Source organism: Haliotis rufescens, unplaced genomic scaffold, assembly GCF_023055435.1.
Source record: "Haliotis rufescens isolate VD_foot unplaced genomic scaffold, xgHalRufe1.0.p SCAF_7, whole genome shotgun sequence".
Classification (NCBI taxonomy): Eukaryota; Metazoa; Mollusca; class Gastropoda; order Lepetellida; family Haliotidae; genus Haliotis; species Haliotis rufescens.
In genome coordinates this window covers 11,313,422-11,328,721 of record NW_025964361.1, presented here as the reverse complement: position 1 = coordinate 11,328,721, position 15,300 = coordinate 11,313,422, and the positions used below count along the sequence as shown (strand labels likewise).

The window sequence follows — 15,300 nt, the reverse complement described above, 5'->3', positions numbered from 1 at the left end:
CAATGGAGTCTATGTCAACTTCTTTCCATAAAAATTTTAAAAAATAAAAATTCGAAAAATCCCAAAATATCAAAAGGCACTACTTCAGTATGTGACTGATAGATTTGCCAAGTTTCAATCAAATACACTGAATGGTTTTCGAGTTCTGCTCCGGAAATGGAAATGATTACGGACTGACGGATGGACGGACAGACAGACTGGCTGATCACTATATCCCCCCGCATTATATGATGGGGGGATAATTACAAATTGGATAGAAATTTACATGGAGATAATTCATACCCTGATTCCATATTAAAACAATATCTTGGATTGTAGCTGAAGCATTGGAATCAAGGACGCCTAACTTGTTATTTATAACGAGTTACAACAAGGGCCCTAGTCTGTCATACAGACCCTGAAACAAATATATCCAATACAGACCATATAAGTCTATAATATTTGGCAAGTCTAGATTACTGTAGTATCTGATACTTCAGTATTAGTGCAACACATGTACACTTACTGCTGGTGTATGGAATATTTTTTTGGTGTAGACGTTCGTGAGAGCTGTGAGGCTGTCCCATTCTCCTGCAGACAGGGAAACAATCTTGCTTGTCGCAATCAGCTGGACTTTGGTTGTCAAAATGTCCCACTGCAATAAATGACAAATATATTTCATAACAAAGAAAAAACAACAAATGACATCTATTTGGGGGTGGAGTGGGCAAGTGGAAAAAAAGCGCCATGCTTTTTGAGCAAGCGCCAGGTGCTGAGATCGTATCCCGCCAGTGACCGGGTTGTTATTCAGCCTTGGGACCAACAATGTTTACAGGTCTTTACATTGATGTCACTACCCCTAGTGTGCAGTACATACACCCTGTGCACTCAAAACCCACTCGTCTGACGGTAGATGACCAGATGAGGGAAACACGAATACGACATACACCCGTAACACTAGTGTCAAAACTTGTGGTGTCACCCTGGGCAAGTGACTTAGTTAACCTGTGCCTCTGTTCACCCAGCAGGGAATGGGTACCCGATATGTGAGGTGGATGTAAAAACCCTCTAGCGCACATAGGCAGCTTGGGTTGTATACTCCCCAGGGAGTTGAGAATGATAAGTGGAATGCGAACGGATCCACTGGTCGGGCATCAAATAAAACCGTATTTGAGCAGATACTAGTCACCTGCGGTATATATAAATGTATAGTTCAATAATAAAAAAAATAAAATTATATGTCCATAGATTTGGAGCTGAAGAGATCTTAATAAGTGCATTTATAATACGTCAAAGTCCAGTCAGCAAGTGAATGTTCATGCCACTACATTATCATTACCCCGGTCAATGGATCAGTGTGCTTTCATTCTCAGCTTCCTGAGGAGTATACAACCCAAACTGCTCGTGAGTGACTAGAAGGTTTAAACAGTCACATTACATAAGGGCGACCTCATCCAACCAGGCACTCATTGACTGGTGAGTCTATTTCAAACAAAGCACCTTGCCGAAGGTAACACCACCTGTCTGTGTGCTACAAGTTGTGTTTCAGTGTGGGGCAGGACCGGAGCCCTGAGAGACTCTCGGGAGCCAGGCTGTCAAACACAGACACCCATCCAAGGACTCCACGAACACTCCACCTGATCTTCCTGTGGGCTGTGCACAGGACCACAGTTGCTTACTGTCAGGTTACTGTGCTTGCTATTTAGCCTAGTCTTGCTTCTCTCGTTACCAGATAAAACGTGACAGCTGAAATGTACCCTTGTCAGGTGAGACAGACCAAATACCTTAGTTTGTCATGGGTACTGGCATAGGTCATCTTCTAAATCCCAGGAATGTAACACAGTTGCTATGTTTTGACAAGACATTTACTTTTATACATATAGAATGAAAAAGAAATTTCCAACTTACAAGTGACAAATCTCAAACTACCCTCTCCACATGAATGAGACTGCACTGCCATTCAAGACAGCAAGCCTGTCCCATCCTGTGTTATCACATGGCTGGACCACAAACATGTTATTGTTACTTGTCAAGTATGTATTCATAAGAAATTGTGCGTGCAACCTTACACTGCTGTCAACAACATGCCAGCTAATTTACCGCCTGTACAAATCTGAACAGGCAAATGATAATTCTCCACAGGCCGACAATCACGGGCATCTGAGATCCTACAATGCTCCAGTACCTTTATGTACCTAGTATTCTTTATGATATGCAGCTGGTAATCAATATACTTTTGGACACCAAAATGGGATAAACACATTGAAATTCATGACCCTATGAACACACTTCGTGCACAGTATGATTCACAAACTACCTCCATTTCTCATTACATTTCAGACCGCCTCCGTGGTCTTGTGGTAGAGCGTCCGCCCGGAGAGCGGAAGGTCCAGGGTTCGATCCCGGGCCGCGTCATACAAAAAGACGTTAAAAGATTGTACTTGTTGTTACCCTGTCTGGCGCTCGGCATTAAGGGGCTAAAACAAGGACTGGTCGGCTCGGAGTCAGTATACTGTGTCTGAGTGGGGTATTCATGTTAAACTGCGGCATGGTATCTCAGTGAGCTAGCACTATAAATCGGCATCAGTCCGGACTAGTACAAGCAGCCACACACACACATACACGTGCATGCACGTCGCTATATAAGTGCAATAATCTTGGACGCGACGTTAAACTCAATTTCACCTCACCTCACCTCACATTACATTTCAATCCCAGAAATGATTTCTGAATTAATACATAAAAAGGAGATGTTTATTGTTGCACATGCACAATAATTATCATTCCCCCTGATCTCCATCACAAACTGTTTATCTGGTTAATGTGTCTGCATGATATGTACAGCAGGAAGTTGTATTGAATCAGCCGACACTCCGCCTGAGACACCAGGGCATGGCAACAATGCTCTCTGAGTGTCTGCCTGTTATCTGACACCCAGACAATGTGGACATAGACGCGTTTCCTGCAGCCAGGGTGCACTGATAACATGGCAACTGTATCACAGGGAGGTCAACTCCAGTTGCCTAACGATGAACTCATGGACAACTGCAAAGGGCCTGTAGAGCAGTGTTGGAAATATTTTGAAACCAAAGAAGACAGTCGGGGAGGTGACCCATACGAGTTGCCTGCCCATCTTCAAAGTTACCTGCCCGCATTCAGACATTATAAATATTGAAAACATGCAAAAAATAAGAGACAAATCGCATCTTGATTCAATTCAGTTGAAATAATGCAATCAATTACTTTAGAATCTACAAGGAGTTATAAAACAAACTGAAAATGTAAGCAGTCTTAAAATTATCTGCCAGACAGTCATGTAGGTGAAGGAATATTTAATGCAGCCAGAAAAGTTACCAGCCGCGGGCAGGCGGGCAGGCGGGCAGGCGGGCAGGCAGTTATTTCGGACAGTCTGTAGTGTAGACGAGTGGTTGGGGACGATTTTTCAAACAATTTGTTCTTTAAACTAGAGGTTTTACAAAATAAACAAAATGATTTGCTTGACATATTGGCTTTTCAATTCAGAGAAAAAATGATAGATCTTGGAGCAAGGACTGAAAAAAATTCTGTCTTGGCATAAAACCCTCTCTACAATATCGGGTGTATAGATTCTTATGATGAATTTTTCATAATTCTTTGAGTGTGTGAGGAAATGATGGGTGGGTGGGCGATCTTGTATCTTATTGTATCTAATCCAATGTTCCCGAATGGTTTCAGTTTTGTATGTATTACTGCACAGCCGGACAATCTCACCTTGTATTCAAAGGAAAACTGTTCATCTGGAGGCATCAACTTTATCTGAAAAGATAAAAAGTAAATATTTAGTATCTCATGCAAACATTTGAAATCAAAGACAACAGTTTAAATATATTAACTCCCTACACTGAGCTGACGAGGCCCCTTTAACACAATGCTAGATCAAACCACTGAATAGACATTGTATTACTCCCTACACTGACACCACAACACCCCTTTAACACAGCAATAGATCAAACCACTGTCTTGACATTGTATTACTCCCTACACTGACACCACAACACCCCTTTAACACAGCAATAGATCAAACCACTGACTTGACATTGTATTACTCCCTACACTGACACCACAACACCCCTTTAACACAGCAATAGATCAAACCACTGACTTGACATTGTATTACTCCCTACACTGACACCACAACACCCCTTTAACACAGCAATAGATCAAACCACTGACTTGACATTGTATTACTCCCTACACTGACACCACAACACCCCTTTAACACAGCATAGATCAAACCACTGACTTGACATTGTATTACTCCCTACACTGACACCACAACACCCCTTTAACACAGCAATAGATCAAACCACTGACTTGACATTGTATTACTCCCTACACTGACACCACAACACCCCTCTAACACAGCAATAGATCAAGCCACTGACTGGACATTGTATTACTCCCTACACTGACACCACAACACCCCTTTAACACAGCAATAGATCAAACCACTGACTTGACATTGTCTTACTCCCTACGCTGACACCACAACACCCCTTTAACACAGCATAGATCAAACCACTGACTTGACATTGTATTACTCCCTACACTGACACCACAACACCCCTTTAACACAGCAATAGATCAAACCACTGACTTGACATTGTATTACTCCCTACACTGACACCACAACACCCCTTTAACACAGCAATAGATCAAACCACTGACTTGACATTGTATTACTCCCTACACTGACACCACAACACCCCTCTAACACAGCAATAGATCAAGCCACTGACTGGACATTGTATTACTCCCTACACTGACACCACAACACCCCTTTAACACAGCAATAGATCAAACCACTGAATTGACATTGTCTTACTCCCTACGCTGACACCACAACACCCCTTTAACACAGCATAGATCAAACCACTGACTTGACATTGTATTACTCCCTACACTGACACCACAACACCCCTTTAACACAGCAATAGATCAAACCACTGACTTGACATTGTATTACTCCCTACACTGACACCACAACACCCCTTTAACACAGCATAGATCAAACCACTGACTTGACATTGTATTACTCCCTACACTGACACCACAACACCCCTTTAACACAGCAATAGATCAAACCACTGACTTGATATTGTATTACTCCCTACACTGACACCACAACACCCCTTTAACTCAGCAATAGATCAAACCACTGACTGGACATTGTATTACTCCCCACACTGACACCACAACACCCCTTTAACACAGCAATAGATCAAACCACTGACTTGACATTGTATTACTCCCTACACTGACACCACAACACCCCTTTAACACAGCAATAGATCAAACCACTGACTGGACATTGTATTACTCCCTACACTGACACCACAACACCCCTTTAACACAGCAATAGATCAAACCACTGACTTGACATTGTATTACTCCCTACACTGACACCACAACACCCCTTTAACTCAGCAATAGATCAAACCACTGACTTGACATTGTATTACTCCCCACACTGACACCACAACACCCCTTTAACACAGCAATAGATCAAACCACTGACTTGACATTGTATTACTCCCTACACTCACACCACAACACCCCTTTAACTCAGCAATAGATCAAACCACTGACTGGACATTGTATTACTCCCTACACTAACACCACAACACCCCTTTAACACAGCAATAGATCAAACCACTGACTGGACATTGTATTACTCCCTATACTGACACCACAACACCCCTTTAACACAGCAATAGATCAAACCACTGACTGGACATTGTATTACTCCCTACACTGACACCACAACACCCCTTTAACACAGCAATAGATCAAACCACTGATAAAACTGTTGACCTACTGAACGGTGTTAGGCAAACATGCACAATATGAAATATCAGTCAGAACACAGACAATCAGCGACCCCCAACATCCGGCAGCTACACATGCCTGTCATTTAGTCGGAGCTGCTCACACAAACAGAACCCCCAGAAATGTAAGGGGTCGCAGATTGTGTCACAGGATACTGTTCTGCTGAACAAGACTTCAATGCAAACACTTCATTGCATGGCAGTCCTGTCCACAGCTTATTACAGAGATTTACAGCCCCTCTACCTTCAACTGCCTTCTCTCCACACAACTGTGTTCTGGCTGCAGTATGAGTGTAGATGGCCTGTGTCTACATGTAGACAGGTAGAGCCGATATAACAATGTATTAACCAACATTAAAGGTTTGTTTCGCTATTTTTAACAACCAAACAAGATTATGTATTATTTTTCTCTGTTCTGTTTATAGCTAAAGGATCATTTCCCCCCGAGTTGATCAAATAACTTAACATTTTACAAATATGTGAGTGAGTGAGTAGGGTTTTACGCCGCTTTTAGCAATATTCCAGCAATATCAAGGCAGGGGACACCAGAAATGGGCTTCATGCATTGTACCCATGTCAGGAATCAAACCCGGGTCTTCGGCGTGACGAGCGAACACTTTAACCACTAGGCTACCCGACCGCCCCTTACAAATATGTAAAAAAAAAAAAATCAAATACAAAGGGAAAAAGTTAATACTAAATCACTTGCTGGAAAGGAAAATATTAAGGATCATCCTTTTTGATATAATTTAAAATGAACTCTTCCACAGTGGTAATATCTGAAGAATGTGACTCCATAAACTAAGATCACCCTACAGCATCATTCAGAACTAGGTCCCACCTGACATGTCACCTGATCAATAAGGGTCGCCTACACACATTCCCAACTGACCCCATTCCTGAATCAGGTGGTGGCCAACCTGGGTGTAGCTCTGTGTAGCAATAGTCAGGCCAGGGTAGAGTCACAGCTGACACCATATATCAGGTGGACGGTGATCTGGGTGTAGCTCTGTGTAGCAATAGTCAGGCCTGGGTAGAGTCACAGCTGACACCATATATCAGGTGGACGGTGATCTGGGTGTAGCTCTGTGTAGCAATAGTCAGGCCTGGGTAGAGTCACAGCTGACACCATATATCAGGCGGTGGCCAACCTGGGTGTAGCTCTGTGTAGCAATAGTCAGGCCTGGGTAGAGTCACAGCTGACACCATATATCAGGCGGTGGCCAACCTCGGTGTAGCTCTGTGTAGCAATAGTCAGGCCTGGGTAGAGTCACAGCTGACACCATATATCAGGTGGACGGTGATCTGGGTGTAGCTCTGTGTAGCAATAGTCAGGCCTTGGTAGAGTCACAGCTGACACCATATATCAGGTGGATGCTGATCTGGGTGTAGCTCTGTGTAGCAATAGTCAGGCCTGGGTAGAGTCACAGCTGACACCATATATCAGGTGGACGGTGATCTGGGTGTAGCTCTGTGTAGCAATAGTCAGGCCTGGGTAGAGTCACAGCTGACACCATATATCAGGTGGACGGTGATCTGGGTGTAGCTCTGTGTGAGATGAATCATGTGTGTGGGGGGGGGGGGTTGGGTGGGTGTCTGTCGGTCTGTCTGTCTGTCAGCCTGGACTAAAGCCGGTTTCATAGTACCATCCCACTTATAGAGACACCATGCCACAGTTACACATTGTTACCCAACAGTCTACTGATTCTGAGTCACGGGTAACAACAAGTACCCATCTTTTAACGGCTTTTGGTATGACGCGGATGGGGATCAAACCGTCCAGACAGACACTCTATCCACTAGACCACGGAGCTGTGTACCAACAGTCTACTTGGGTTGAGTCGCAGCAATGGTCATTGCAGAAGGTGTTCCAATAAATAGTGTTCCAGTACTGATGAAGTTTTCATATCTGACTGAAATCTGGTCAACAGGCATGCACACAAACCCATGTGTCCACAATGACAAGTTTCCACAATAACAAATGTCAACTGTTGTTATGAAAGATCACGAGTCATCCAACATAGTGACTCCATGAGACACGCCCTGTCTCCGTCTTCCCTAACCGTGAGACATCCTTCCATTTTGGGCAGAAAAGAGTTATCAACAATGACATTCATTCCTTGAATACTTCCTTGATTGTATCACATTTCACCATGACATGAAATTCTTGGAACTGAACATGACTTCATTACATTTCCAGCATCAAAGTGCAATATGTTATGTTTATTTCTATTCTCAAATGACAATATACATATTTTAAACAAATGTATGACAAGTTCAAAAATAAAACAATGACACTTTGAAAATTCAAACCAAGATTCCATAAAAATAACGGGTGTGTCAAATTCAAAATTAACGCCAGATTTTCATGTTCACTATGTTTGTTTATTTGTTTGTTGTTTAACGCCATACTCAGCAATATTCAAGCTCTATGACGGCTGTTGTAAATAACAAGGTTTGCTGATGGTTGATGCATGTCATCATATCGTAAATGAGCAGATCGATGCTCATGATGTCAATCACTGGATTGTCTGGTCCTATCGATTTTTTACAGACCGCCATCATATAGCCAGAATGTGTGGCGTAAAACAACAAACAAACAACATGCTTCAACCAAGTCAGCGAGACTGACCAACCGATCCCGTTATTTGCCTTTTCTGACAATAATGGGTGGTTGATTGTATTGAACAAGGTTACTTCCGCTTCTAATAGTGCAACAATAGCTCTGATAATCATTTGAAGGCCTTAGATCATTCTATGTCACAAACAAGAACCAACAAAAATGTTCACAAAGTTTTGTTTGTTTGTTTGTTGCTTCACGCAGCACTCAGCAATATTCCAGCTATATGACGGCAGACTGAAGTATAATCAAGTCTGGACCAGACAATCCAGTGATCGACATCATGAGCATCAATCCATGCAATTGGCATACAATGACATGCATCAACCAAGTCAGCGAATCTAACCAAAAGAAGTTTAAGAAAACTCAATTTTTTCATATGACTATAATCTGTCATGGCTTGTGGGTATTGCATTTAAATTATTACAAACTGTGGGTTTCCGTCAACTAATTTTGAGTAATATATGCATCATTGGGTATTTTGTATTGGAAACACAGCACCACATATAAATGATACACATGAAAGTTTTACTTTCTTAAGAGAGATCTAAATCATGTTAAATCTGTTAAATAAATAGTTTCTGCCAAGTTTGATGTCATTGTACCACATAGGCATTTATCACTGCAACACAGCCCCAGGCTGTGCAAGCTGCTGTAACAGGCTGGCGTGTGTGGCAGGTGGGGAATACATCCTTATCATCCCATCACTTGTGACATGTTATGTGTGTCTTATGACCTTCTCCCTAATCTTAACTGCAAAAAAAAACACAGCCATGGTCCATTCTGGCTTAGAAAGAATGTCAACAAAATTCCCTAATAATTCAACAGTTATATCATATTTTCAAAACAAATGATTTTTTTCCCTTTTGTTAAATTGAATTAATGGATACAAGTGCTAAAATCAACTTATATATGGATAAAAAAAACACAATTCCACAGCAACTGTTACAGAACGTTCTTGGCGATACATTTTCAAAAACTCTATTATACCTTAGTGTTAAAAATACTCCCTCCAGTAAAGAGAGGAATGTCCTTAGATCTTCTGGAATTTAACCTATGAATGAGTGTTAAGTAGTTTATGTACTTGAAGTCAGGTACTATAGACCTATTCAAATCCTGATCCTGAGTAGACTGCACTGTCAAGTAGTTGTCACAAAAGTATTTAGACTTGTGTACATTGTTATAAATAAATTGCAAGTGATTCTGTTGCATTAGATTGGCTAATTCAGAAATTTCTTTTGCATTTGTTTCCATAAACCCAAAAAGTATTAGGCCACTGACGGACTTCTGTTTTTTGGCAGAAAATACAATAGACTGGGATTGTGTTGCATTATTGCACTGAACGAAGTCACTGATTTCATAGGGATTACTATACAGTTTTTTAATGCTAATGATTAAATATGCAGTCTGTGGAGGTATCATTGGTGATTTATTTATTAATAAGAAGTGTCCTTTTGGGTTTATAGAATTACAAACACAAAAAAACAGTGTGCGCACTTTGAGTAAATCCGCTACAAATGGGTATCTGGTAGGATGAGATGGCAATGTGAAAGCTACCCTTCTAGCCCCCGACAGGCTGCTTGGGTCGTATACTCCCCAGGGAGTTGAGAATGACTGTTGAGTGCACACTGATCCAGTGACTGGTGTAATAATAGCACTTTGAGCTTGACTGTGTGGTGTGGAAATATGCTCAATATAAACAGCCTATTATTATTATTATTATTATTATTATTTTTATTATTATCATTATCATTATTATAATTATTTACAGTCTGCACACTCGGTTTTATTTTTATACATGTTCCTCCATAAACGCAAAATATATTGAAGTCAGTCTTTAAACAAACATTTGAGTATTGGATATACCTTGAGAAGGTCAGACATAATAATTGTTTTGCTTAGGCTTTCAAAAACATTAAGGCTAACAATATTACAAACATAACAATGTCAAAAACAAACTCTTCACTTTAGCAAAATGTCGGATACTCTCATCCATGTGATGACGATGATCTGGTCTGGTGCAAGGGTATAGTTTATACGTGTCTATCAATATTGATGGAAGCAGGTTGTCGTGACAGACGGTTTAGTGTTGAACATACTTCAATCCAGTTAGATAGTTGTGTCATCCTTATCAAACAACAGCTGGTCAATTAACCCTTTCAACTCCATGCTAACTTGAATCAGTTTTAACATACTGTCAAGATTTTCAGTTGATACAAGTTACATTTATTACAATGCTTGATTAGGAACAGACACAAATGCTGTCAATCTGCTGTCAAATCCTTTCAATGATGTAATGGTAGTGCCATGGTAGTATTGCATGTCAGACAGGGCAACTGTATGGAATTAATATATTGTGTTTGTTTGTTTGTTTGTTTGTTTGTTGTTTAACGCCACACTCAGCAATATTCCAGCTATATGACGGTGGTCTGTAAATAATCCACTCTGTACCAGACAAACCAGTGATTGACATCATGAGCATCGATCTACGCAATTTGGATACAATGACATGCATCAACCAAGTCAGCATGTCTGACCACCTGATCCAGATAGTTGCCCCTTCTAACAGGCAGTCACCTAAATGACAAGCATGGGTTGCTGAAGACCACTTCTTACCTGGATCTTCATGGGTAAATTGATATAAACATGATAAGAGAGAAAGCAAAATACAGAATTATGCTCCATAAGCAGGCAATCAATTTATTTGTGATCAAATTTTCTTGATCTTCTCCAAACATGATCAAAGACTTTACAGTCTCATGGCTAGTAATTGAATAGATCAGCATATTTAGCTTTTGAGAAACTGCTCGCAATGGTTTCTTTAGCTGACAAAGTCATAGATAAAATTATAATATTGGTTAATTGTGTGAGGGAATCATTGATGGAGTTTGGCCTTGGAAGTTTCCCACTTTGGTGAAACACATGATCATGGGTGTCACCGTGCTGACAAATTTAGAAACGTAATCGGGGCAAATCTGGGATTTGAACCTTCAATTATAGGTTCCTGGGACATCAAAGGGAGGCAACTCCGCACACAGAAACTGCTAAACTATACACAACTGGGCCAGCTGATCCTCATAATAATATAAAGGGTTATGGTTCATGGAGTTCACTTCCCCTTTGAAAATAACAATATCACACACATTTTAAATTTCCTTATGTCATATCAAAGTATTTGTAAACATTGTAAAGAACCCCCACCCCCTTCCAACCACCCTTTTTTCGACAGCGACTGTGAAAGGGTTAACACAGGACAATACACTGGGAGGATGCCACATGATCTGTGAATGTCCGATTCAACTTCCCCCTAACAGTAGTGCTTGGGTAGACACCATCTTCTCTTCACCACAGCAATGTTGTCCCCAGGCTGACATTTCACGACATTTACCCACTGAATCACTTCTTCTAGGATGGTCTAGACGACTGTACAGGACCTTCCCAAGACTTACTCCAGCCATTCAGTTCCGATCTCGGGGGATTATCATATACATGCTAAGGGTTAAGAGAGATGGTCAGTTCTTGACTTTGGGAGAACTGGTTTAGTGGGAGATTGTGGTTTCATTAATCCATGCTTTAATGAAGAGATTAGTATGTCCAATTACCACTTTGGTGAAACCAAAGATCTGGTTTGAACCCGGATTTGAACCCACAATCATCGGTTTTATACGATGCAGATATGTGCATCCTGTATGCACTAATGTATAGAATGGACAAAGAAAAAATAAATTCCATCCCGATGGATGCACAATCTTTGTTGGTTTGTTGTATAACACCACACTCAGCAATATGCCAGCTATATGATGGCGGTCTGTAAATAATCGAGTTTGGACCAGACAATCCAGTGATTGACATCATGAGCATCACTCCACGCAATTGGGATACGATGACATGTATCAAGCCTGACCTGGCGACCCGATCCCGTTAGTCGCCTCTTACGACAAGCATAGTTACCTTTAAGAGCAACCATGGGTTGCTGAAGACCTATTCTACCCTGGATGTTCATGGGATGCGCTATGATATACATTGTATACATATACCAATTCTTGATAAGATATATAAAGGTCCTGTAATTAAAGTAGTTATCTAATCCTACAGGACACTACATTGTTTCAATCACATGCACGCACCCTGCACATGGCAGATACATGCTACAGACATGCTGACACACACACACACACACACACACACACACACACACACACCACCCCACACACACCACCCCACACACACACACACACCCTGCAATGTAAGACACACACAGGAATGTGCCGGTTCACTGAGTTCATATACAGGTGACCACCATACTGCCGCATGTCACAGCAGGAATGCACTATCAATGATTAATCAAAGTTACTTCCTACGTCTTGGATATATACCTATCAGTAACCATCTATATACAGACTTGCAATACCTGCACAACCTGTCCTTGACTGATAATATCTTTGTGGAATGTGGAAGGAGTGAATTCTTCATCACACTATTAAAGTCAGAACAATCACATTTTCCATATTTCCTAATGCTAGAAAAAAGCATTATTTCATAGAGCTGTCGGCAAATATGCAAAGGTGTGGAACAGAAACCCATTGTTAGACGTCCAGTGTAAAGTTATAGCCTCAGTGAAGGCAGGATATACCTGAAATAGCTAATCAATGGTCAGGGTACTTGTAGTCGATTCATCCAAACATAAGCTGTTTCTAAGATGATGGATAACATACACTCTGGTCTAGAGGCTGACAAAATGATTGACAGGACAATAGAGGCAGCAGTTCCTTTCATTCTCCCAAATTTCAGTAGATGATAGATAACGTTGGCTTCCCAAAGGATTGTATGAAAAACTTTGTACTGTACATACCCTTTTCACCTTTAAAGAGTATTTTATAGTGGTTAGGCGGACGAGTGAAATCTGGAGGCACTGCTTGTTCCCACCCACAATCTCAACAGGCAGATGCAGCATTTTTTAAAGGGGTTCTGTTCTAACTTGAAACTTTAGTAGGGGGATTCAAATTTTGAATTTCTACCACGATTATGTGTGTTGAAGGGATTGGGGTGGATTTGCTACATTCAGTGGGTGGGGTTTTACTTGACAATGTACACATGTATTTCAACAAGGGTATCTTTTGTAATAATGCTTTATTATCTTCAAAGGGTTTTTTTGTTTTGTTTTTTGGGTTTGTTTTTTTTGTTTAATGCCATACTCAGCAATATTACAGCTAAATGACGGCGACGGTAAATAATCGAATCTGGACCAGACAATCCAATGACTGACATCATGAGCATCGATCCATGCAATTGGGATACAATGACATGCATCAACCACGTCACCGAGCCTGACCACCTGATCCTGGTAGCTGAATCTTACGACAAGCATAGTCGCTTTCTACGGCAAGCATGGGTTGCTGAAGAACTATTCTACCCCGGTCTTCACTTTTGAAGGGTAGTGGAGGGAGACAGAGGTGTCAGCATCCACGGAAATCCAACACTGTGACCACTGCAACTTCAAAGCAGATTCCCAACTAGGATCTCATTACAAGTTATTACCATAAACCTTTAGTCTAAGGAGCTATATGGACTTCACTTGTTGTGTCTCAAGTTCTCAACATGCTCAATTAACTACACAACAGGGCACTAAATAATTCATCTGCGGCAATATTTCTTCAAAGGTGGGCATCAGTTGTCTGTTGTAATAAAGACCTGTTGTTGCATCAACTAGGCACATGACAATGAATGCTTTTGTCAACAACCTGAATAAGATAATACATTCAAAGGCCCCATTGAATACAATCCATATACTCCATGAAGGAGACTATTTTTTTATGACAACACAATGAGAAGACTGTACTGTGTCTATGTCAATACATGTCCAACTGTGTTGTCACCACATAACACCACTGGAACTAGACATTAACAGCTACAACGACTTATTAACAGATAGAAAAAAACATGCAGCAAAGAATGTGATACATAGAATAATGGCACAGTCGGTGACTGTCTCATACATATTTTAACCTTGTTTAACAAAGGAAGAAACCTTGTTTAACAAAGAAACCTAACTATGTGGCCACATTTTTTACTCATGTGAAACTCTGCTGGATAGAACAGCATAAGAGAATAGATCAAGATTTCCCTAGTAGGTCTCCCAGACCCTAAAGGAAAAAAATATATAGTGTTGATGCAAGAGAATAACAGTCTAGATTATCCACCCAATGGATTCCATTTGACGTAAGGGGAAAATAGCTGTTAAAATTATATAAATGGACCACTGAAAATAAGTGATAACATCAGGTGTTCGAGAACAGGGTATGCATGTCCCTATGCAAGCATTATTACATATGAATCCAACTAGAATGATTTGGCAAGTCTAATTGCCTCAGCTGAAATTAAGCATTGTTCTAGGTTCCATTTGTATTTTACATTTTAATTTGTAAATATACATTTTTAAATAAGATTTATTCCGGGGTCTAAATGTTAGTCCAGGGCTTACCCCTTACATCCAACATAAATGTCAACTGTGAAAATCTTGGCATCCTCAAAGAGATTTCAAAAATCACTGAATCATTGTATGAACAAGATAAATGTCAGCAAAGCAGTCCTGAGACGGGTAACTCGGGTACCCGGGTCGGGTGGATACTGAGTAGGACCCGGGTACCCACAGGACTACCCCGACCTGTGGTTAGTCACGGGATATATTGTCTAATGACTAAAACTACCTGAACTCTATGGTTACACTACAAGTCATTAATCTTTGCTTTTCTTTCTGACTATACACCCATTCCTTCTGACTATTCATGCGGTTGAATAAACACATAACTTCAGTGTATACATGACCAGATTGTT

General features: G+C 40.8%; 1 protein-coding gene across 3 annotated transcripts in view; it reads right to left on the bottom strand.

The window, feature by feature from the left end:
• LOC124114830 (allene oxide synthase-lipoxygenase protein-like) overlaps positions 1 to 15,300 on the bottom strand; it is an 87,894-nt gene that overhangs the window by 23,861 nt on the left and 48,733 nt on the right. For all 3 annotated transcript variants that reach the window (XM_046475612.2, XM_048387297.1, XM_046475611.2), the window contains 2 exons: positions 3,730 to 3,774; positions 506 to 634 (listed from right to left, as the gene is read on the bottom strand). In XM_046475612.2, coding sequence (XP_046331568.2) covers positions 506 to 634; positions 3,730 to 3,774 — 174 coding nt within the window. The remainder of the gene's footprint in view (positions 1 to 505; positions 635 to 3,729; positions 3,775 to 15,300) is intronic.